The following is a 24,958-nucleotide window of genomic DNA, read 5'->3' on the forward strand; positions in this document are numbered from 1 at the left end:
TAGGGAAGGGCCTTCATGGCTTTTTGTGGTCTGGGATAGAGGGTGGGTTAGCACAGGTGGGTTTCTGGGCAGGGCTGTGACCTGGCTTCATCTCCCCTCTCCTGGCCTTCTCCCCTTTCCTCATGACTAGCTGTTTGGTTCCTGTGGTATCATGTGGTAGAGCTTGGCCCTTGTTTTGTTTTTTTCCTCCCCTTTTCTGTCCTCTTCCTCCTTCCTGGCTCAGGGAACCCGAGGGGCTGGGGTGGAGTGGGAAGTCTCCTGTGGCTCCCTTAGCCCTTTCTTTTTCCAAAAAGGCTGCTGCCCCAAATGCAGTCCACTCTTTTCTTCCCTAATTCTTCAGCCTCCACCAGCTAATCTGAGTAGTGCCTGAGTAGATAACACATCTCAGGGACTTCTAAAAAGTCTCCCCGCTTATGGGGAGGGGTTTCTGTGAGCTCATCGACTTGGGGGTGGGGGGTGGGGAGGGAACATTCATGTTGTTCTGCCCTTGCTTTCTTCCTGGCCCCAGGATCATCCTTAGCTATGCATGTAGGCCCAGTTGGGCCTGTTTTCAGCCAAGGACAGCCCCTCTTGGAGAATTTGACTTGCCATCCTTGATCTGAATAGGAGCCTTAATTTACTTTATAGAAGTCATCTTTTCCACCAGGATCTTTCCACACCCGCCTGGCTGCCTTTCCTCTGATGCACTGACCTGGGTTATTTATAGAATCTGAAGGGGGCAGGAGAGGAGAGGGGACTTGTGGTAGGCAGAGGAAGTTGGTGAAATTCGCTTAATCCTCTAGTACCTGGATGTAAAAGCATGTCCACTGACAGAGGGCTAGGGCTGCTGCTCCCACCCCAGTCCCCAGTTCCCACTTCTGGCTCTAATGGCCACTCCGGGTGGCATTTCCTGGAGCACACTGGTGTGGGCTGCTAAGAGAGTGAGTCTGCACATTTCTTAGTGTGGAGAGGGCAAGACAGAGAAGACCGGGGTGTACCGTCCTCAGCTCTGGATAATGGTAGGGAAGAACAGTATCTGCTCTTTAACTCTAGGATCCAGCTGTGGTGGTCCCAAGGAGGACAGATGGCAGCCCTGTGTCACCAAGACAGAACCTGATGGAGGAAGGGCAGCCTCATAGTTAAGAGGAGAGGGCTGTGGTGTTGCATGGAACAGATCCCAGCCCCAGACCTTCTACTGTATGGCAAGTCAGGGAAACTCTTGGTGCCTCAGTTTTCTCATGTGTAAAATGGAGCTAATTCACACCTTTACAAGGCTGATCTAAGGGATGAAATGAGGATGCAGTAAAGGTACCTGTTGCAGTTTCTGGACACAGTTGCTGGTCAGTGAACGGCAGTGATGCTAGAAGGAGGTCCTGGTAACAGTGTCTGGTAGTTCTGAGCTGGGAGATGTACCTTACCCTTGAAGAGCCTCTCATGTGATAAGGAGAGACGATACTGAACTTAGAGCCTGGGAAAGCCCAGGACTATGAGTAGCAGGGCACACACAGAAGTATGAGAGCTCCTGACGAAATGGCCTGGCCCTTTGCAGCCCTCCACCATTCTCTTTGCTGCTAGGGGGTTAAGAGCTAGGGCTGGGCTTGGGAGGCCTCTGCAGTCCTGAAGCCAAGCTTGCAGCTTTGCAGCTCTCCTGCCCGGCAGCCTCCAGGAGCTGCCCTGGACCTCTCAGGGAGGCATGGCAGCATGGTGTTTAAGAACCTGGAGACTGGAGGTTCACCCCTAGTCCTGTGACCTACTAGCAGGAAAGTTACTTACCTTGTTTGCTCAGTTCTACAGAGGTGACAATAATAATCATAAGACTTGTGAGATTAAATAATACAGTGTCTATAAAAGCCTCAGTATAGGTCCAGACCCATAGCAAGCTTGCAAAATGTTTGCTGGGGTCACCCTCAGGGCCTTAACTGTGTGTGGTGAAGGTGCTGGTTGGCGCTGGGTGTGAGGCTCCTCAGTAGCGCCTGAAACTCCTTTGTCAGGGAGGCTCTGTGAGGTAAGGGATTTCACGGGAGGCTTCCAAATAATTGAAGAAACATTATAACCCGCTCCCCTCTGTGTACATAACTGTATAAAGCCATACCTGGATCACCATGGGTCTGGAAATGCTGAGATACTTCTCCACTATTTTTTTTCTGACTTTTACTTCCAGCACCCTTCCTAGTACTCCCCAGTGGGTGTCTGTGCAGAGCAAAACAGTTCCTGCTATAAAGAACCCCTTCCCTGGGCCTGTTGGATTGATGGTTAGAGGCTGGCCCATTGGGAAGGCCAAGTCTGTGGGTTTGATTTGAGCGGGGTCCAGTTTGGTCTTTTTTCATCACAAAAAGTAACGCTGTTGTGACCATGGACAGGCTACTAATTTGGCCGTCTGAGAGGCTGTATTGGCCCTGGTCAGACCTGTGCTGTTGATTTTATGGGGGAGTCTCCAGGGGGCTTGTGGCCAAGGAGGACTTATGTTTGAGTCCAGAGCCTTCTGCATGTCTGCCGGCCTGAGACCTTCTTGAGGAGGATGGGTTTGGGGAACCTGGGAGAGGCACCTGAGGGAAAAGGTGGCCTGCTGGCCTAAGGTTGGGATGGTCTTTGAGGATTTCCACCCACCCCTTAGCCACCAGATGGCTTGCATGTTCCTGTTGTAGGCAAGTGATGCATGGCCCCACAACTTTCTTCCCACTGGTTTCCAGATGTGATGGCTTTTCAGACAGCAGCTAAGGCCACAAGAGTCCTTGGCTTCAGCTCCTGGTCCAATCCCAGTCCTGGAGTTGGAGGCCTGTGGGGCTGCTAGGGAAGTCAGTTTTGGCTGCCAGGAAGGGTGTGGCCATACTTAGAAACCACTCATTAGCACAGGGAGGGTCCATATTCCTTAGTTATGGGGCTGTTTTATTTGGGGTTGCTGGAGCAGCAGTGTCGTGGGGAGTGGGGAGGGGTAGGACGTGACTCCTCCATCAGACTGGGCGGCTCCTGGCTGGCACAGCAGCTTCCCCTTCCCTCTGTATCTGGTCCTGGGTGGGAACCTCCAGTTCTCCTCTCCCTGTAGGCAGCCCAGAACAGGTAGAGCTCAGTAGGTCCTCCATTCTGGGTGACCTTGAGGGTTGTCCCTTTCCTCTGATGGGTGCTGCCCAACCTACTTGTTGCTGCTCCTCTGGTGCCATCACGCTCTCGCTGACACTAAATGACTGCTCTGTCCTTGTCCAGATGTTTCCCCTGCCCTTTCCACCCTGTACCGGGACAGATAATTAACACAATGACAGCAACTCTCTGCTCTCTGGGAATTAGTACTCTGTTTTTCCCTTGGGAAGAGCCAGGCCTCTGCAGAAATGTGTAGTCCTGAAGAAGCTTTGCCCTTTCCCGCAGCCAAGAAATAAAAACAAGACCCCAGTGTGGCTCCTTTATGCCCCTGGCAGTCGGTCAGGGAAGAGTCTGATGGCTTTGCTCTTACTGAGCTGGCCCATGACCCCTCAGGTTATTTCTTCCCTCAAAGGATGGCAGCCTTGAGGAAAGCTGGGCTTGGCAGCTCATGGGTGAGGGGCCGGGGCCAGGCCTCTGCTCCGTGAGCAGGGAGCAAGCAGGGGCTCTGTGAGTTCAGCTCCCAGGAGGCAGCTCTTCAGAGGAGCTGCGTGGAAGAGGGGTTTTGTCAAGGCTTTCTCTACCTTCAGCTGACCCTGGGGGTGAGGAGGGGAAGCACATGGAATACTAATGTCAGAGCTAGAAGAGCACTTAGACATGTGGAAGTTGAGGCTGGGGTGTGTGTGTGTGAGGCATGCTCTTAGCTACTCAGCAATTAGCAGAGGGTGGGGCTCTGTGTGGTTTCTGCTGGGCCCTAGCAGCCCACGGAGCTGTAGGATTTAGGGTAAGGAAGAGATGGCATTTGGGGCCCTGTGTGCATTGGAGTTTCTGTGGGGTTTTAGTGAGAGTGGGACATTTCATCTGGGATGGGGTGGGGGCCTTAGGGCTAACCTGCAGACCTCTGGGCAGTCTAATCCAGTACATCCTGGGCAGAGGCTGAGAGGGGCCACTGGGGGTGGGTGTTCAAAGGAGGGGAGGACATGGGCACCCCAGCCCACATGCCTGGAGGGTGCAGTCTTTTTTGGAGGATGGACCCCCACATGTGGAGGAAGGGCCAGAGCCAGTGCTGTGCTTGGGGGCCTAGCCAGGGAACACGAGATGTTCGGAGCAAACAGAGCTGCTGGGCTGAGCTGTGGTCAGAGAAGGCTTCCTAGAAGAGGGGACACCAAAGACCTGTCAGGCTGGCCCTCAGAGAGCCCATCTGCTACCCCACCTTCTCTGAGTTCCCGCGACAGCATGTAACACTGTTTTTGAGGATTGTTATGGCCTTGTTGGTATCATTTATTAAGCCTTTTCTAGGTGCTACTGCCGTCCTAAGGACTGGACTTACATTAGGTCACAGTAACCCCTTGAGGTATATGTACTGTTGGTGTGTTTAACAGATGGGGAACTGAGGCACGGGGGGGTGAAGTGACTTTTCTAAAGGCACACAGTACATGGCAGAGTCAGGATTTGGATCGAGGTAGCCTGGCTTCAGGTCTCGTGCCCTTTGCCCCCACTCCAAACTGCCATCTCTGTTTTCCCCTGTGTCTTCTACGATTCAGTGCTGGCATAGGACCAAGTACTCAGCAGCTGCCCTCCTGAGGGTTCTTTTCTCCTCCCCAAGCCAGAGATGGTTAGGCTTAGGGGCTCTGGAAGCCTGACCTTCTTAGACTCCTGTATGAGACCTTGGCTGACTGGGGTCAGGGCATTTGGTCTGCAGCTCCGTCTGGACCTGTCTGTCTCAGGGTGGGCATGTTGCCTCATTCTTTGGGAGGGAGGGTGTTACTGTCACCAGAGTGTCTCTCAGGAGTGGGGGAAGGCCTGTCAAGCCCTGCCTTGGCTGTGGCCCTGCCCCCACCCTAGGATTCGCTCCCATTGGCTTGTGTAGTAGAGCAAGACTTGGGAGCATCAGCAGATACAAGACTTCCTGAACTTCCCTAAGACATCATGCTTGTCTTTCTGTGACAGACACCCTGAGCCACCCAGCTCCTCCTGTGGCAATATAGCCATTTGCCTTTTGCCTTTCCTTTTCCCTTTTGTTCAACACATAGGAAGCAATTACTGGGCAACCACAGTGCCTAGGTCAGAGCTTTGGAGGAAATGAGAAAGAAGTGTATAGCCCCTTTCCTAAAAGGGTGAAAATACGTTTGCAGTAAGACTTAACAAAGGAAGCATAATTAACCAACAAAGCGGCATCTAAGTGTGAGAGAAGGAAAGGGGCAGAAGACAGATGGACTCATCAGGGTTGGAGTGATGGGGGGGAGGAGGGACCTTGAATAACAGTGATGGGGGCTGGGTGGGTGTCAGGAAAAGGAGACTGCCCCTCTAGAAGGGCAGGTGAGTATGTAAGGCTGAGCTGGGAGATGGAGTAGAAGGGAGACTGGCTTAGTTTCCATGTGTCTTTCTCAGCAAAACAGCCTGACTTCCTTTACTTCTTTTTTTGATTAGTACACAATAAAAAATCTCCCTTGCCCCCACCTTGAACCACCCATTCCTCTCTTCAGAGGCAACTGCAATATCAGGTCTTATGTGGCCTTCCCAAATTATTCCATGCATTCAAAAGCCAGAGTGTTATGTGTTTTCTTCTCTCCCTCCCCTTTTGTTTGCACAGGTGCTGCATTCTCCACAGGGGTCTGTACCTGTGACCAGCTTGTACCTACTTTTGCACATAGGGAACAAAGTTGCCTGCTGTGACTGAGACTCTGGCAGCGGGGATGGGCCATACTCAGCTCTGTCCTCCACAACCGAAGGCTTCTGTTTGCGGTGACTGGAGTTGGGAGCAAACCTGGGAGGGGTTCCATAGAATTTCTCCCTTGTCCTGCCCCACTGTCCACTGAAGCCCCCCTGGAAGAGGTCATCCTGCTGGTCTCTCCTTCCGCCTGAGGAGGGTCATTGCTGTCGGTCCTGGGCCACCTTCCTCCCATGGGGCCAGTAACAGCTGTAACATCCCCTGATGGACAGTAAAGCCACGTCTTTGTGTGTGGTTTAACCTACTTTTCAGAGTGCTTTCCTGGTGTCACAGCATTTGGTCACCTTCCCCGAGGGCAGGCAGGGCCTCCCCCATTTGCACAGATGTGGACTGGTCTCAGGAGGTAGAATGACCTGTCACGTGACTTGTTAGTGGCAGCCAGATTTCTGACTTCCAAGCCCCATCGTTTTTCCCGTGTTTTGCTTACATACTTTTGGTCGTTATCTGTGGTGGTTAGACTTGTTTTCAGGCATTTTTATAGATACTACTCTGCGAGGTGAGTGTCTGAGGCAAGCTGATGGTGATGGACCTTTGGAGCCCACAGCAGCAGGAGGAATGAGGACTAGCTTAGATGTTTGTGCCCAGGAGGAAGGGAGGCTGGCCCAGGCTGGGGTCCGAGGTGGGTTGAGCCAGCCATGCCCATGGAGATGGGTAACTAATGAAGTGCTGGTTCTGGAGGACTGTTGGTGCCAGGCACAGGGCCAGAGTAGGTGATAAGAATCATCTTCTGGCCTGCTAAGAGGCAGAATCCTGTCCTACAATTGTGTCTGGCTTGCAGTTTTACTATAGGTAACAGTCAAAGGGTGGGTTAGGTTGTGGGTTTGGGGAGCAGGAGAGGATTAGCTCCAGGCCGCACACCCCCTGTCTGATAGCATAAGGGGGACTGCACAAGCCAGGGATTCAAGAGGAGGGAAGGCGTCTGGGTGGAGGAGACTCTGGAGAAAAGGTTCTCCACCTGTTTCTCCAAACTCTGAGCAATAACAGCTTTAGTTGGCACTTGTCCCTGCCCGGAACTGGCGTATTTTATCAGGTCTGTGTTGTGTTGTCCTCTCCTTCCCTGCTTTTACAGAGGTGAAGTGGCTGGATGAAAGCTGTTTAATGAGTCAGATCCAGGACTAGAACCTGGGTCTCCTGCCTTCCAGTCCACTGGGCTTTTCCCACTATGCCCTTAAAATGTTTATTCAGCTTATTTTGGGGACTAGCAGAGCCCTGCCAGTTCCATCTCGTTTATCCAGCAGGTGTTAGAAGGTGTCCACGTATCAGACCCTGTCCCTGGGCCGTGGGCGACAGAAGGTGAGTAGCGGTCCCTGCTGTCAATAAGGAGTGAGCACGCAGGGTGGAGGGGCTCTGCAGGGGCTACCGGGAGACTGAAGGGGCCTCGCCCTTCCCCACTGCTTCTGCCCTAGTTTAGAAATTTTTTTTTTACCTCTTATAGCTTCTGCTGCCCTTTTTTTTTTGATATCGTTAATGTACAATTGCTTGAACAACATTATGGTTACTAGACTCCCCCTATTATCAAGTCCCCCCCACAGACCCCATTACAGTCACTGTCCATCACTTCTGCTGCCTTTTTATAAACTAAAAGGCCAGTTTGTTGATTTATAACGGGAAATAGCTGCCAAGGCATAAGGAGTTGCTCAGGTCAGCCGGCCCCAGGACCTACCCTGGGTGGTTGGAGCCAGCTTGCAGTGGTCTCCCTGCCTGGCTTCTCTGCTGTCCCATGCTTTCCTACAGCACAGTCTCCATTGGGTCCTGTCCTTGTTTTGTACCCTGTAGCACTCTTCTGGGCCCAGAATAAAGGTACAGTTCTTCAGCTGATATGTGGGGCAGTTTCCTATCTGCCCTGCTGCCTGCCCAGCCCTAAATCCGCATCCTTCCACCTGGAATGCCTCCCTGCCTATCCTTGCTTCTTTCCTACCCAGTTCAAAGCCCAGTATAAAGGCCACATCCTTCACCATGCCTCCCCTGAATCATCTTTCCACTACCCTTTAACGTCCTGTGCATTTTTGTGGTGTTGATCACTTGCCTTTATTTATGTGGCTATCTTATGTCCCCACCAAGATGCATCTCAAGGACACTCTCTTGTCTCTGACAAATAGTTGAGAAATGTTTTGAGTGGAGGCCTGGCTGAGGCCTTCTGCTTGGGTGGGATTTCACTGGTGAGATCCCTGTGTCTCTATGAGAATGGTGTTGTCATTGTGAGTGCCGGGATCCCAGTGCCAGGCCCTGTGTGGGGCTGTGGCCATGAGCAGGTGGGGCTGAGCTCACAGGTCAGCACAAGGCTCAGAGCCCAGGAGCAGGGCTCCATCACAGGACAAGGAGAAACAAGCCTACGTCCTCCCCTAGGTCTACCACCTGCCTCTGCAGGGATCTAATAGAACCACGCTGTTAGGCCCAGGTGGGCCCAAAAGGAGACTGTAAGTGAGTCAGTGCCCCTCAAATGCTTCGATATTTACTTCCAACCATCTCCAGCAGATTCTGGTGCTTTTTAAAAAACATAACCTGATGCCCTTTTGCACACACACACACAGTCCACAGTTCCTTAATACTCATCCAGTAGGCAGTCTGCTTTCAAATTTCCCTGGTATCAGAACCATCTCTTCAAAGGTGGTTTGTTGAGTTGGAATCCAGGTAGGACCCCATACTGAGCCTGGTTGTTAGGTCTCCAGTGTATCGGTTCCCACTCTCTTTGTCTAAGACCCTTACCTGATGGAGGAGCTGGGTCACTTGTCATTGAAAATACCCCACATTGTGCTCTGGCTGATGCGTCCTCCCCCATGGAGTGGCTGACCCACTACATGGCCACACCATCTGCAACTCACTGTCAGTGAGGCCCAGATTAGCCATGGGTTCTGGGTCGTTAACCTGACCCAGCCACCACGAAGTTCCTCTCACCCTTTCTCCCAGTGCTTTTAGTATCCGTTGATGACCCCAGTTTCTAGAGTTCCTAGGTCTCCAATTCTGTCTTTTCTCCCGTATCTGTCAGGATTCTAGCGTAAGGAAGAGCTTCTTGCCCTCTCAACTGTTCGGTTGCTATACCCAGAATTTGCAGGATGGCACCGTTCCCTCAGGAATAGCAGCAACGGCCCATTACTTTTCAGTTAGAGATGACTTTCAAATTTAAGATCATGGTAGTGTGCATGATACTAGTCATTTACATGGCAGGAGCTTCCTGCAAATGCAGAGATGGGGCAGGGCCTCCTGAGCCTGGGGGGTGGGGGTGGAGGTGGAGTGGCAGGTCTCTGAAGGCTGCAGGCCTTTTGAGGGCAAATGATTTGATCTATACAGCATCGTTTGAAATGGCCAGTGGCAGGCCTGGGGGCAGAGAGTGCTATGGACAGATATTTTGGTGTTTTCTCCTACAGTTTTCCCCAACATTTGTGTTTTGAGTTGCGTGTCTTCTCCACTATGGATCCCTGCAACCCTCCATTTCTACTAACCCTAGGGAAGCTGGAAAGGAGAGGCCAGGAAAGGAGAACTGGATCCGTCTGTCTTCCTCTGCATCAGTTGGCTCTCACTTTCCCTTCTGGATCCTCCAGCCAGTATATTGGGCAGCAAATTGTGTCATCTAAGGGCCTCTTGGCTTCATTTGTCTCAGGGGGTGGGGTTTGATCCTACCACGTCAACTTTGCAGGCCCCTCCTGCCTAGCGTGGTGGTAGCTGTTTACCAGCCTGAGGTGAGGCCCATCTCTGTAGAGGTGGGGGCGGTAGCCCCAGCCCCAGCCAGAAGGAGAAGCTGCAGATCTGGTGTGTTGCCACTTCAGCAGGTGAGGACCAGCCCAGGGAAGTTGGAGATTATGGTACTGGGGGCATGATCAAAACTAGCTCTGGGAGCAGCCTGCTCCCTCGCTGGCAGGTGCACTTGGCTGTTTTTGTTTCTCTGGAATCACCTTCATTGGCATGCAGGGTATCTGAGGGTCAGACTGAGCATTGTAGCATGACGCTGGGAGTCTCAGGACCTTTGGCCAGCTTCTTCCCAGCCACCAGGCCCCCACATGCCCCTGAATGGGAGGCGGGGAGCAGGGCCTGCCCTCTGCCTTGAGATCTCAGCCTGGGTGCCCTGCAGTGGAGCAAGAGGGAAAGACCTGCTTTTCTGTTGCCATTGTGCCCCCTCTACTCCAGAGCAGGTGTGCTTGGCCCTTTTTGTGCCATGGACCCCTTAGGTATCTGGTGAAGCCTGGGGACCCCTTCTCAGAACAAGATCCTCAGATATATAGGATTACAAAGTACACCAATGGCTTTAAAGTACATTTATCAATATATTAAAACGTGCTAAACTAACATCTGCCTTATCACTGTATTAAGTAATGTGATCCAGTGGTGGTATAATAACTTTATCACTGGTCTTGTGAGGAGAGCAGATGTCTATTATCCCATATTATAGAAAGGTGTGGTAACTGAGGGGTTGAGAGAGTACGTGACCTGCCCAAGGTCATCAGCTGTAAATGGTGGGACTGGGACTTAAACCCAGGCAGCTTGGCTCCAAAGTCCATGTTGGGAGCCACGCTCAAAGTGTGCCTCCCACATGCACCTGTTAAGAGGGCTAGAGAGATAGAATTTGGTGTGTTGAGTGCTGAGTATAGTGCCCAGCGCACCGTAAGTGCTCAGTGAAAGGTGTACTTGTTAATGGTGATAAGATCAGTGGCCTAGTGATAGGCTAGAGTGGGGTCAGCACCAGACTTCCATTCACAAGGTTGGGCACCTTCTCTCAGGGGAGTTAATGAGACTCTTAGCTCAGAGATAGGTGATGAGGGTCTCAAAGTTAAAGAAGGCACCCTTTTGGGACTGGTACTGTGGCTCCTGCCCTGGTACCAGGAGGCTCCTGTAGAGAGTGGTAGGCAGGGAGAGCCTTCTTGGCTCTTTGGAAGCTCCTGGTCTCATGGGTAAGACTCACAGGTTTGTAATGCTGGAAATGCTACAAGATTGTTCAGATGTGATCAGGGACAAATAAGTTCTAAATCAATTCATAGATTAATTTAATTCATTGAATAAATATTTGAGAGTCCTAATCACTATTTCAAATGCTGGGGAAGCAGAGATGAGCAGCATAAGTTGCTGACTGTATAACTGGGGAACACAGATGTTAACCAGCCGTGTACACATACTTCCTTTTACTATGTGGAAAACACACACACACATAGTCAGGTAGTGTTAAGTACACTGAAGAAATAAAAGGGGCAGTTGCAGATGGGATGCACGGGCAGGACTGAGATCTGGTGTGAGTGAGTGGGTGCACCACAGCCTGGAGATCTGGGCCTGTGTCTTGGTCAGAGGGGAAAGCAAGTGCAGTGACCTTGGATGGGGACAAGACTGATGGGTTCAGAGCAGCCAGGACCGAAAAGATGGGACATTTCTGCCATGCTGAGGAACAGGTGTAATGTGCTCTGTTGTCCCCTGTTCGCTGGTGGAGCATGGATGGCAGGGAGGCAGGTAAGCAGGGACAACAGTGTGCAGCAGGGAGGTGGGGGTGGGCTAGGCTAGAGTGACAGCGGTGAGGGGGTTGAGTGCTGGATATAAGTTTCGGGTAGACCTAATGGAGTTCAACGTTGAGATGTGGCGTGAATGAGAAAAGCAGCAAAGATGGCTCCTGGGCTTGGTGTCTGAAATCAGTGATGTGTGGGTGCTCAGCAAGGGGCACTGTTCTTTGGGTCACAAGCCAGGGTTTGGACTGATGAGATTTCCACACAAGGTGAGAGTGCCTGGGTCTGTGGGGGGGTCTGCTGAGTGTCTAGCCCTGTCACATGCCTCCCCAACTCTGAGGGGGCCTGTGGGCCTGCAGAAGCATGGGCTTCTCCTGGGGCTCCCATGGCATCAGATCCACATGTTAACCAAACCCAGGGATTGTTTTGCACTTGGAGAAGCGCTGATGTATGTCACTCCTAAAGAGCAGTGTCTATAGCTGTGCATTTCTCTTCAGGGGCAAGGAATTTTCTCCTACTCTTCTTTTCCTAATGGTGCCCATCATGTCTTAGCTGCAGGCACATCTGGGACAAGTCCCAGATAATGATGTTCTTTGTCCAAACCTTGTCTCCCGAGCACGTGCTGCCTGGGCCTCAGGGAGTTCGGGTGCCACAGATGGTGCGAGTGCCGAGGTAGGTGCGGGGCGGGAGCTGCAGAGAAGGGAGTGCAGGTGGGCAGTGGACCTGCTGCAGCTGAGGAACCTGGACTTGGAATGAACAGGTGTCAGGGGGTTTGGGGCCAAATCACTATTTCTCCTTTTTTCTGGGGGAGAGTGCTGTCAGAAGTGGTTTTGTGGCAAGGAGGTCTCATTCATTTTAGCCCTTTCTATTTCTAGGATGAACTTCATGGTGCCTGCCCCTCCCCTCTGTGGGGGTTCCTCCAGTAAATAGTCTCCTCCTGGGGGAGGGATGAGCATTTCAGGGTCAGTCCTCAGAAGAAGTGGGTCCTCCGGACTTTGGAAGGCAAGCCTTCGTGCGGCAGGGGAGAGGCGCAGGTTTCTCCTGGGTACTACTTGTCCTTGAGGGTGAACCCGGGTGCAGGGAAAGTTGTTCTCTGATCTATGAAGCAATGAGCAGTCAGGGGACCATCCCACTGTGGTTCTCACATGGGGTCTGATGAACTCAGTCACCTGAGGAGGGTCCCCTCCACTTAAAAATGAAGATTCCCAGGCCTGGGGCTTCCATTTCAGTAGCTTTCACATCATATCGTGGTATGAGTGGATATGAAAGAGGTCCCACACTGGTATCCGGTAGGTTTAGGTGCCTCAGCCCAGAGCTCTGAAGATGAGCTTGTGTCCTGAGCTACCATCTAGCTGGGTTGGGGCCTTGGTCAAGTCCTGATGGAACTGGCAGGGTCCCAGGCATGGAGGGGAGTGACAGGTCAGGCCTTAGTGGGGGCCTCGGAGTTGGTGTTCCTAGGGCTTGCAGCAGCCCACCCAGGAAGGCTGAGCGTGTGGACTGTCCTTACATGTTCTCTCTCATTGCAGTGAGAGAAAGACTGGGGTGGGACGGGGGTGGCTGCAGGAAGAACCCAAACTCCAAAACCAGAGGCCAGGGCTGGAGGCTCTGCTGCTGCTCCTTGGGGCGTCTCTCCAGAGTTGGCCCGGGGCAACTGAGGGTGGATATTTGTTAAAAGAGCCAGCAGATTCTCTTCAAGGTCAGGCACAGTGCTTGGCATTAGAAATTTCAGAACAAGAGTCCCTGGAGCTGGCAGCTGGGGGAGGGAATGATGAGACTAAACGGGAAGTGTTGGCTCTGTGCTGACCAGGCTCCACAGGTCGTCATCATCTCAGCAGCCCCCAGGGTGGTCTCGCCACAGGATGGCTGAGGAAACAGAGGCTTAGGGAAGTGACCTGCTGAGTGGAGGTCACGTGCCAGGTAGTGGTGGGGCCAGGGTGTGTGCCCAGGTTGCAGAGCCAGCTCTCAGCCACCATGCATCCAGTGAGAGATCTGAGCAAGGGTGGGCAGAGCAAGGGGCAATCGAGAGGGAGTGTGGGCAGTGGGTACCTGAGGGCTTGTAATGTCAGCTCTCCCTACAGGCATTATTTCTTTACTTTGCAGCTGTATGTCATCGGGTTACTCAGCATCTACAGAGAACACAGTCCACCTGGAGAGACCCCAGGCACCTGGGAATGACAGTGCCAGGTGGTTATGGAGCAGAGTGTGGCCAGATCTGGTTTTAGGGTTGGTTTGGTTTGGAGTTTGTATGCCTGGTCAGGAAGAGGAGGCTTTGCACAGGCCATGAGGGTGGCAGTTGCGAGGAGGTGGGACTTGAACTGGGTCACAGGACCCTGCTATTATGTTCCCTGTGGAAGCCTCAGTTTGTAGGGATGAGGTGCTCAGAGCCTGTTTGCTCTGGGGTTTGCTGACTGTGAGGCTCTATAAAGAAAAAGCCTCCATGGTTTCACTGAGGGATCGTTAGCCCCCATGGGGTATGTTTGTTGGCAGTGTTCAGCTGGGGGTGAGGGCTCCTGGCCTCCATGCCCCAGCAAAAGCTGCCTATACTCACCCATTCCAGTTCCTTAGGGTGGGTTTGGGCCCGGAGTCCATATGCTTCTCTCTTGTAGCCCCTCCCAGGATCTTCCTGGGCTAAATGGGGCCCAGTTCAAATGGGGAAAGTGACCAGAGTTTGTCTTAGTCACTGTAACACCGTGCTTGGCAAGTCCAAGGTCTCGGGGGCCGTCCAGACAAGCAGGAGGCGGGAGGAGGCAGGAGTAAGGGGTAGAAGGGAGGGGTGCGGCTTTTGTCCAGGAGCTGGTGGTTTTGTGGCTTTGCCACCATCTCAGCCTGTGTGGGCAGCACTCCAGGGAGGAGGCCTGCTCTGGCCGAGCCTTAGGGACACCTGAGGTGCCTGGACTGCTAGGGAGATGGATGGCTGACAGCAGCTAGGGGTCCAGAGGCAGGTGCTGACCATTCCAAACCTCACTCTGCTCTGGTTGGGGGAGTTGCCAAAAATGGTGAGCAAAGTCTTTTCTTTCCTCTTCTGGCCTCCCTGAAAAGCAGCCCCAGAGAGAGGGCCCCAACTGCCCTGGGGAAGAGCAGGAGAAGCAAAGGTGACCTTCTGGGGAAGGGGGCTGGGGAGGGCAGAGGACCTGAGCCTCACCTTGGCTGGCGACTCGTCCTCCCTTCATCCAGGAGGTAGGAGGGAGAGGCGAGCAGCTGGTTCTGTGGCTCACGCCACTCAGGAGGTAACACGGGAATGGGCACTTTCTTGTCTCTTTTTCCTATAATGACAGTAATATATGCCCTTTATAAAAAATTCAAACAGGACAAAAATAGCATAGGCAGTGATAGTCCCCTGCAGCCTCACCCCCCCAGAGATAACCACTACCAGTGCTGTGGCATGTGGAGCATGACCAGCTCGGGCCAAGGGCCCCTGACCTTCACGCCCCAGCAAAGGCTGTCTGCTTACTGATTCTGGTTATGGAGGGTTTGTTTGGGGCTGGAGTCCCTACACTTCTTTCTTGCCCTGACCCTGCCAGGATCTTCCTGGGCTAAATGGGGCCTAGTCCAAAAGGGGAAAGTGACTAGGGCTTGGCCTTTTAAGAGTTGAAGGGTCAGGCCCATGGTGAGCATTAGGTTGGGAAGGTAGGTATATGAAGATGACGCTAGCTGATCTGTCTTTCTAGTAAACCTCCTCTTCTCCTTCTAGACTCATTCTCACACACATCTCTTCAGTCTGTCAGTCTCTTTCAGCTCCTGGCCCCACGCTTTTCCCTCCCTGCCCCTGCTTATTTTAAGAACAGGGAGATGGGCACACACTCTCCGAGCATGGCCCTGCATCCCTTTCTTGTGCCACCGTCTGTCCTGACCCAGCCTGCCCAGGGGGTGGTCTCAGTTTAGGAAGGAAAACCCTCAGTCCAGGCTCACTCTGCTCAGGCCGTCTAGTGGGTCACCAAGGAAAGGCCAGGTGCACAGCCATGATGGGTACACAGGGGTTTAGTCATGACTGACTCTTCCAAAGGGATGCAATTGGAGGTGCCCCTGGGGAGATCTTTTTTTTTTTTTTTTTTAGTTGCAACATTAAAAACCAGCACCACCACCACTGCCAAGCCCTTAACAATGATGTCCTTCTGGATATTTGGGACTTTTCATACAGAAGATCTCCCCACTTCCAACCCTTTTATGCCATGAGATACTCAGGGAGCTGGTGCTGTGGAGTTGGCAGGTCTCAGGTAGGGGATGACTGTCATAGGGTGACTGAGGCATGTGGGGTGTGGTGTAGTGTGTAGTGTATGTATGGTGTGGGGGGCTGTTTTTGTGTGGGGTGTGTGTATGCACCCAGTGTGTGTATGTAAGAGTCCTACAGTGACCAGTCCAGCTATATCCACTGGGCTTGCTTCCACTTATATGCCCAGTTGGCTGGGTCTAGACTTCTAGGCTGGAAAGCTTTTCCCTCAGAATTCTGAAGGCATGACTCTATGTGGTGTGCAGTGCTACTAGTGAGGACCTAATGCTCTTCTAATTTGTGAATGTATGAACCTGTTTCCCTTCTTTGGAAACCTTCAAGGTCTCTTTTTTATACCTGGCTTTCTGAAACCTTGCAGTAATACCTGCTGGCTGTGTCTTTGTTCATTGTGTTGCATATTTGTGAGCCTTTCTGTGCTAGTACTCACGTCCTTCAGTTCAGCAAAACTTTCTTGTATTACTTCTTCCATAGTTTCTTGTTCTTTGTGTTCTCTGCATTCTCTCCTACTCCCCACCCCTCTCCTTTTAAAAAAAAAATTAGTAGAGTTTATTTTTTATAAGAAAAGTTTTCAGTTTACAGAAAAATGAGTGGAAGGTACAGAGAGTTCCCATTTACTCCTTAACTGCTCCCCAGTTTCCTCTATTGTTAGCATTTGCATTAATCTGATACATTTGTTAAAACTGATGAGCTAATATTGATACATCATTAGAGCCTATAGTTTATACTGTAGTTGACTCTTTGTGTTTTATGTTCTATGGTTCTGACAAATATGTGATGACATGTATCCACTGTTACAGTCTAAGACAGAAGAGTTTCACTGCCTCAGAATGCCCTATGAGTTACTGACTTTCAGGTTGCTTAGGTTTTTTTCTTGTTTTGTGAATGGAGAGCTTCCTAAGCTCCTCACATGGGAGCAAACTCCTCTCTTTTTCTTTTCCAGTTATTTGGGGTAAATCTCCTTGGATTGACCTCTACTAATTGTCTCAGCATTGTCCTTCTATCTTATGGGAGATTTCCTGCAATATGTGGAACACATCCTTTGAATGTTTTATTTCAGCTCTTATATGCTAGGTGGTTATGCATTCTGGGTGCTGGTGTGAGAAAGGGGGCTAGTTTTGAGTCACTCCTGTGTTCAGCCCTGCAGCTGACCCCATCATTTGGGCTTGGTGTCCCTAAGTCCAGAATCTCTCTGGTTCCGTTTCTTTGTGGAATCTCTGCCCACATCTGCCAGAGATGGGGTAGAATGTAATCTGGCTGAAAGGAGTGGGAAGGGGACCAGGGGGTATCTGGCTGCCTTACAGATGCTGTACAGTGTGCTCAGCCAGGCAAAATCAGATCAGTCATCCCTGCCTTCTCAGGCCTCCTAGGAGTCTGAGTGGTTAGGGAGGAGGATTTAAGAAGCGGAGGAAGGAAGAGCTCTGAGCACACCCCTCCCCGAGGGTTCAATGGTCAGGATTTTTGTTTTGTTTTGTTTCCACTTTATCGCTCACGTGCAGAACTTGAGGTGAGCCTGGACCTTCAGCTATGTGCAGAGGAGAGGCTCAGAGGGGTGGGGACTCAGCCTGACTGAGAAGGACAAACAACTGATACTAGGGGTCTCTCTGGGGGTGTATAAGGGGAAGCACGTGGGCTTTGGAATAGTGCAGACCTCGCTGTCAGTCTTCCCTCCTACAGGCTGCTTGCTCTTGGATGAGTTACTTTACCTCTGAACCTCAACCTCCTCATCTGTGAAATGTGGGTAGTGTCTCTGACCTCCCAGGCTTGTTGCGAGGCGTACATGGGAGTGAGATGAGAGCCCCTGCACTCCGCCGCAGCACACACAACATACTCAGCAGCCATGAGTGCTCTTTCCTTTCCCTGGGCCTTCTGCTGAAGGCCCATTTGTGCCATTCTCAGCTGCTCCTCCATCTTGCAGAGGTGTTCCTGGTGGGGCTTCGGGTGAGTCAGTGTGTGGGTGAGGTGTACATGTCAGTGTGTATGTGCACTAGTGTTCCTGTGTTCCTGGCCCTGGGCCTCTGGACCTCTGGACATGCTGTTCTGTCCTGGGCTTACTGGCAGCTCAGAGCAGAGCTTTGGCTAGAACTGTCAGAGGAGGTGATGTAAGGGAAAATGTGGATATCTGCCTATACCAGGGGCCTGGAGATGTAAGGGTCCCTCCCGGACCCAGCCTCACCCATCTGGGCCTCAGGGTTTCAGATATAGGGGGTATCGGGCAGGGGGAGGTCTCTGGGCTCCTGGGAAGGTGCTGGGGTGAGTGGGTGGCACAGTGTGGCAGCTGCGCCAAGGAGCTTCCCCTCCTCAGGATGTGATTTTCTCCATCATGGGAAAGTTGAGGATAGTGTCTCAGCTGTGCCTGTGGCTTGGAAGGCATGGCCTATGTGTCAGAGCAGGAGCCTTGGGGAGGGGCTGCTGTGGCCGCCAGTGTAGGGAGGGGCTCTGTGGTGCCTGGCTGCCTGTGAGGCCAGGCCCCCTGTGCTTGTGACCAGAGCACTGCCCGCTCCCCCTCTTCTTTTTATTTTTTTTAATTAAGGTATCATTGATATACATTCTTATGGAGGTTTCACATGAGCAACATTGTGGTTACTACATTCACCCATATTATCAAGTTCCCCGTCACACCCCTCTGAAGTCACTGTCCATCAGTGTAGTAGGATGTCACAGAGTCACTATTTGTCTTCTCTGTGCTACACTATCTTCCCCATGATCCCCCCACATGATGTGTACTAATCATAATACCCCTCACTCCCCTTCTCCCTCCCTCCCCACCCCTCCCCTTTGGTAACCGCTTGTCCCTTCTTGGAGTCTGTGATTCTGCTGCTGTTTTTTTCCTTCAGTTTTGCTTTGTTGTTATACTCCACAGATGAGTGAAATCATTTGGTACTTGTCTTTCTCTGCCTGGCTCATTTCACTGCTGCTCCCCCTCTTCTTGCAGGTGGTACAAGCTGCACTCCAAGCCCGGCAAGAAGGAGAAGGAACGTGGGGAGATCCAAGTCACCATCCAGTTCACTCGCAACACCTTGAGCGCCAGCATGTTTGACCTGTCTGTGAAGGATAAGCCAAGGTCCCCCTTCAGCAAGATCAAGGACAAGATGAAGGGCAAGAAGAAGTTTGAGCTGGAATCCGCCTCCGCCATCCTCCCAAGCAGCGCCCTGGAGGACCCTGAGCTGGGCAACCTGAGCAAGATGGGCAAAGCCAAAGGCTTCTTCCTCCGCAACAAGCTGCGCAAGTCGTCCCTGACCCAGTCCAGCACCTCGCTGGGCTCGGACAGTACCCTGTCCTCCACCAGCGGGAGCCTGGCCTACCAGGGCCCTGGCGCCGAGCTCCTCACCCGCTCGCCAAGCCGCACCAGCTGGCTCTCCACTGAAGGGGGTGAGCGACCAATAGGCTGTGCCTCCCTGAGGGGCTGAGGAGGGCAGACTGACCCCTCAGGGCAGCAGGGGAGGCCCAGCCTGGGCTTCTCTGTCCTGTGCTCACCCTGCTTGTGCTTCTTTCTCAGGCAGGGACTCTACACAGTCCCCCAAGCTGCTCACCCACAAAAGGACCCACAGCGATGAGGCCAGCCAGATGCGAGCGGCTCTTCCCCGGGCCCTTGTCGACCTTCAGGGCCATGTCGAAACTGCCTCCCGCTCTTCTCTCTGCGTCAACGGGAGCCACATTTACAATGAGGAGCCCCAGGGCCCCTTGCGGCACCGCAGCTCCATCTCAGGCCCGTTCCCACCCTCCAGCTCCCTGCATTGTGTCTCTTCCCGGCCCTCTGAGGAGGGGCCTCGGTCTGCCGATGACTCCTGGGGCAGAGGCAGCCGCAGCACTGTCAGCTCGGAGCTGGTGCCTGGACAGGAGGGGCTGAGCTCTCAGGCCAAAGCATTGGCCACTGGAGCCAGCTGCCCCACAGACGAGGAGGGGACCCGGCTCCCAGAGGGGAAGCCAGTGCAGGTCGCCATGCCCATGGTGGCCTCCTCTGAGGCGCTGGCGGAGAAGGAGGGAGCCCGGAAGGAGGAGCGGAAGCCCCGGATGGGCCTCTTCCACCATCACCACCAGGGGCTGAGTCGGAGTGAGTCGGGGCGCCGCAGCTCCCTGGGGGAGAAAGGGGGTCTCACCCTAGGGGCCTCCCCCCACCACTCGTCCAGCGGGGAGGAAAAGGCCAAGAGTAGCTGGTTTGGCTTGAGAGAAGCCAAGGAACCAACTCAGAAGCCCAGGTACGTCCTTGGATAGACAGCTTTGCTCCTTGGGGAGAGTGCTGGGGTGTTTGCCGCCTGGACCCCGGGGCAGGGAGGACAGGGCAGGTGGGGTCCTTGGGCAGGCTGCTGGGGCTCTGGCTTTGCATGGTTGAGCGGGGGAATGCTGTCTCCCTAAGTCGAGGCTCATTGCTGGCACGCGGACACAGGTGAGTTGCAAGGGCACAGCACTTGAGGGCCTTGCAGACGGGAAAGTCCAGCTCCTCAGGCATGTGTCTTGCTTCATGAGTTGGCACACCCACCCCTGAGGGAGGTGGAGGAGCAGGAGGAAGGCAGGGAAGGCCATCTGTATGAATTCTTTGCTTCGCTACATGCACCTCTCGCCTTGACTTCAGGAAGCCCGGCCAAGGGGAGAGGTGGGAACTGCACCTCAGCCTTCTTGCACCCTCTTAGCTGCCCCCTCCAACCCTGTGATTGCGTCTCTGAGAGATGGCAGTCAAGTAATTGGTGTTCCCACCCATCTCCTCATACACTCACCCCCAGTTGCTCTCCTGACCTGGCAAAGGGCTGTGGACAGCCTCCCTGAAATCTGTGGCCCACCCTCTGTCCTTGGAGACCCCTGGAGCTCTGACCATCTCTGTAGTCTCTTGGTCTTGGAATATGGCAGGTGCTGATGACAGCTGCTGTTTTGAATGTACTGAATCCTACCAAGAGAGGGATGCAGGAGTCTTTCAGCTCAGCCTAGGTAGAGGACCTAAGAGGGTTTTCATACCATTTAGGATTCTGCACCCAGTTCCATTGTGGTGGTTGGGGGTTCCCCACACATCCAAGGAATTCTTCACACCAGCTGGATATCCTACAGCTCAGCTCTATTCTGACACTACCTTACAAGATCACAGCATCAGATTCCATATGGGCTCAGTCCTGCAGAACTGCCCAACTGCTTCTGATGCCAATTACAAGTCCAGGTCATCACCTATGCTACCCCAGCCAGTTCTTACTCGGAGGTTCCAGTGACCCCCCCTTCCTTTGTTCATTTAGCTTGCTAGAGCAGCTCACAGAACTCAAGAGAAACATTTTACTTACTAGATTATAGGTTTATTATAAAAGGATATAACTCAGAAACAGCCAGATGGAAGAGACACATAGGGCAACGTATGGGGAAGGGCGAGGCGTTTCCATGACTCTTCCTGTCATGTCCCTCAATATCCATGTGTTTACCAACCTGGAAGCTCTTCTAACCCTGTCCTTCTGGGTTTTTAAGGAGGCTTCATTACATAGGCAGGAGTGATTAAATTGCTGGCCACTGGGGACTGATTCAGACTCCAGCCCCTCCCCAATCCCAAGAACTCTGGGAGTGGGACTGAAAGTTCCAACCCAGTACTCATGCTTGGCTGCCTGGCTGCCAGCCTGACGCTTCCAAAAGTCATCTCATGAACATAAACCCAGTTGTGGTGGAAAGGGGCTGGTTATGAATAAGAAAGTACCTATTTTACCTTTAAGGCTCCAAATTGATTTTAGGAACTGAGGATAAGAGATGAAATATTATGATTAAAAGATGCTCCCATTGCTCTTATTACTCAGGAGATTCGAAGGGTTTTGGAAGCTGTGAGCCAGGAACTGTGGGCAAAGACCATCATCTGAATGAGCAAATATGTTTCTTACAATCACAGTATCACAGCCCCTGCCTCCTGCTTGGCCCTTTTGCCTTCTCCTAATCCTGAGTCAGAGAGGCTGCTGAATTGTCCAGCGGTGCCCAGGGAGGGGATCCAGGCATGGGCCGTAGGAGCAGGTGTCCTCCCTTCCCAAGAGCCTGGGGCCAGCCCTGGGCAGGCAGCATCTGTGTCAATCCCAGCAGGTGTGGCAAGCCTGCTGCTCCTGTTCTTTCAGCAAGTCTGCCCCTCCTGCTTTGCTGGAAATACGGGCAGGACATGGGGTAGGAAGCCTGGGCACAGTGGTAACGGGTCAAGAGATAGGCAGATGGTCCCTGAACCTATTCCCTTGCAGAGGGGAGGGGACTCCTGAAGTCCTTGTTCTTCTCTTCCCTTGTGACACTGTGAGTCTGGGGAAGGAGTGGAAGGAGTGGGGAAATGCAGGGCCTCTATAGATTGGGCCCTGTATGGCTGGCAGCCCTCTGTGTGCCTCATGGACAGGTGTGTGGGGTGCATCAGCCCTTTGCCTCCCCTGCTTAGTATATCAGCTTCTGTTCCTACTCCCCAGCCCCTACTCACCAGTACCCAGAGAAACTGCTGGTCACCTGCAGCCCAGGGGAAGCTTGGGAAGAAGAGGATGGGCCTTCCTCAGATGCTCAGACTGAGCCTGGTGGCCCTTTGACAACTCAGAGATATTTGTAGATGGTGGGGCAGGGAAGGTGGCAGGAGACCCGAACAGGGCATTTGCTGGGAGGAGCTGGGGGCCTAGGTCAGCACGGGCGCAGACTCCAGGCTCAGTGCTGCTGCCTGCGGGGTGTCTCTGGGCCTTTTCCGGGTAGAGTAGATACTGGGGAACATGTCCATTAAGTCATTGCTGGGTGGATGCCCAGGCTTTGGGCTCTGAGCCCTGTAGGCCGTGACTTTGTCACTGTCTGCTGTCACCCTCCGTTTTCCTTCTCCTCTTTCTCCATGTCTCCTAATGGCCTTCAGAGTCAATAGCCTTTCAGGTCACTTGCGGACAAAAGGGAGCTGAAGTTTTTGTCCTTCTCATAGTTGAATTCTAAGTTTGTCCTCAGAAGGATGGAAGGCATCCAGGGCATTCCTGCCCTCCCTGGGGCCCTTCGCTGGTGCAGGTTGCAGGGGCAGTTTCTGTGGCCTTGTATCCAGGCAGAAGGGGGGTGGCTGATCTTTGGGGAGGTGGCCTGGTGAGGTGTGAGACCTGGTCAGCATCACCCTGGCCCTGTGTGCCTTGAAGGTTGGGATGGCTGGCCTGAAAGAAACAAACTACCCTTGGTGCTTACCCAGAAGGCTTGCTTTAGGGCTTTTGAGGAGAGAATGGGACCTGAGCTAATTGAGGCAGGAAGCTGTAGACTAAACATCCTGAAATGGAGTGACTGAATGTAGCTGCAGGATCCCCATCTGGAGTTTTCAGATGCCTGTCCACTGGCCCAGAGGTTTGGGGTGCCTTTGCCCTGGGGCCGCAGTTGCAGATGGCTGGGCATTCCTCACTAGGAAGGGCAGGGGCGCCCTCTAGTGCTCCCCCACGGCACTGATGCCCCTAGGAGAGGCCCGAAGCAGTCAGGATGTATTAGGTGGGTGCAGAGTATCTCGAAAAAAGCTGCTCTTCTTTGAAAAGGTAGTGGATGGATAAGAAGGAGTGAGGGTTGAGAAGATGGTCCCCCTGTTCCTCCTGACCTGGCCCCCGTCTGCCAGGTCTCGTAGCTGTTTTCCTAGGGCCCTACAGTATATGTGCGTGGTGGGAGTTGGGGAATTGAGACTAAGGTTTGGGCCACGGACGCCTCCCTGCTCACCAGCCCTGCTCTGAGCCATTCATCCTAGGCTGCGGCACAGCCTACCTCATGTGTTTGAGGACTGTCAAGACCATGTGTGTGTGATTATCTTTGTGTGTATTTAGGGTATAAGCTTCCTGAGGGCAGGTCACCCTTGAGCTCCCCTGCCCCCACCCCTCACACTAACCAGAGAACCCTGTGCACAGTAGGGGATCCAGTATTGGAGGCAACCATTGTTTTAATTGGGGGTAAGTGTGGTACAACATACAGGTGAGTGTATCGTGATGGCCATTAGCAATCTCTTCTCAGCCCCTCACCAGGCGTGGTAGATGAGGAGATAACAGTGAGCCTGGGTGTGTGGTGGCTCCTGGAAGGGCTTGGAATCTCAGTGGAGTAAATGAGCTATGATGGGGGTCCAGTGACTTAGAGTTAGGCCATTTGTCCTATTTGTGCCTGTTTTCCTGGCATAGTTAATACTGCCTCTTTACTATATTGAACATATTCTGATTGGGAAGATAAGCTATGTGGTCTCCCTGCTACAGCTTCCAAGGCCCTGTGTGTCACCTCCTGGGCCCAGATGATGGGAGAGGATATGTCCAGTCTCCTGGACACGTTTCCTGGACGTCGGGCACATCTCAAGGACACGAGGAGATGGTACCTTAGGAGAGATGACTGAAGGGCATATTGGCTGGTGGCATATGCCTCAAAGGCTGGCTTTGATGTTTTGGGGGACAGCTGGTAGAGGGCCTTTTCAGATTCACATGCCATCTCTGGGACCAATAAGTGGAAATTACAAGGATGCAGCTCATCTAAACCTAAGGAAGAGCTGTCCACCAGTTCAACCTGGCCTCCAGCTCCAGAGGTGGTCTCATGGTGCACCGAGTTGCCCAGCAACAGTAGTGTTTAAGCAGAGGGCAGCTTCAGAGTGAACTTGTGATTCCTGCTGAAGAGGCAGGTTCATCCAGTTGTAAGGTTCCTGCAGGCCCAGAAATTTTATTCCCTGGGGTACAAGGGGCAGAGACACTGGACTTTTTATTTCTTTACCCAACTTTTTGTCCTAAGGAGAAGTCAGCATATGTTGAAGCTCCCACTGCGTGGAGGGGGGAATGGCACTGTGCTACGCCAGCACAGTGGGCTCTGTCCTCAGAGCATAACCAGCAGAGATAACCACACATGGGAATGTGTCTCTGATCTGTGCTGGGTGGAATGGTAGGGAGGGGACATTTTTAAAGTGAGAAACCTTCAGAATGTGCACCTGGTATGGACAAGGGCAAGGGAGGCATTGAGGGGAGGGAACTCTGGGGAGTCCTACTGGGTAGGAGGGATGGACAGAGTACTCTTAGAGGTGCTGCCAGCTCTGGGGAGCTTGCCAGGCCTGACACCTTGGAGTCTCCTCCTCCAGGGAGAGCTCTTTGCTGGTTCCATACCAACGGTTTGTGTGTACCTCTGGGGAGCTGGTGGGGGTGGGGTTGCCAGCCTAGCCTGGGGTTCCCAGCCGCCTTCCCTGCCATTGTCCTGCCCTGCAGTTCTGACCAGCTAGGCTGCTGCGAGGCTGCAAGGGTGAGTGGGGCCAGGCCAAGGCTGAGGGGTACAGAGCTGAGCTAGGTGCTTTTTAATGTTGATGGAGCTCTCTTCCCTCAGACCCCTCTGGCTACTTGTCATAAAGGCAACTGCAGAGAGAGGTGACTCAGAGTACCCAGCCCTGTTCCTGAGGGCTGAGTGCTTGGCAGGGCTGGGCTGGGTCTGGTGTGGGTGCTTCAGTGGTTGGTTGGGGGCTGAGTGTAGGGTCGTGACCTCCACCATGTGGTACATTGCTCTCCTTGGTCCCCAAGGTAGGCATGTGTTCCTGGGCCCTGGGGCCTGTTTGGAGGGATGGGGGAAGGGATGTTTGCAGGGCTTTGGACTCTGGGC

The 24,958-nt window shown here is 52.9% G+C and overlaps 1 protein-coding gene across 5 annotated transcripts in view; it reads left to right on the top strand.

Annotated features, from left to right (window-relative positions):
• Positions 1-24,958, top strand: part of RAB11FIP5 (RAB11 family interacting protein 5) — a 36,420-nt gene that overhangs the window by 1,681 nt on the left and 9,781 nt on the right. For 3 of the 5 annotated variants that reach the window (XM_073211514.1, XM_073211517.1, XM_073211529.1), the window contains exons 2-3: positions 18,363-18,799; positions 18,927-19,626. In XM_073211514.1, the coding sequence (XP_073067615.1) occupies positions 18,363-18,799; positions 18,927-19,626 (1,137 nt within the window). Of the gene's footprint in view, positions 1-5,644; positions 5,797-7,017; positions 7,076-18,362; positions 18,800-18,926; positions 19,627-24,958 lie in introns of all 5 variants that reach the window. The other 2 variants (XM_073211524.1, XM_073211528.1) reach the window with 2 other exon arrangements.

The sequence above is a fragment of the Manis javanica genome, chromosome 1, assembly GCF_040802235.1.
Source record: "Manis javanica isolate MJ-LG chromosome 1, MJ_LKY, whole genome shotgun sequence".
Lineage (NCBI taxonomy): Eukaryota > Metazoa > Chordata > Mammalia > Pholidota > Manidae > Manis > Manis javanica.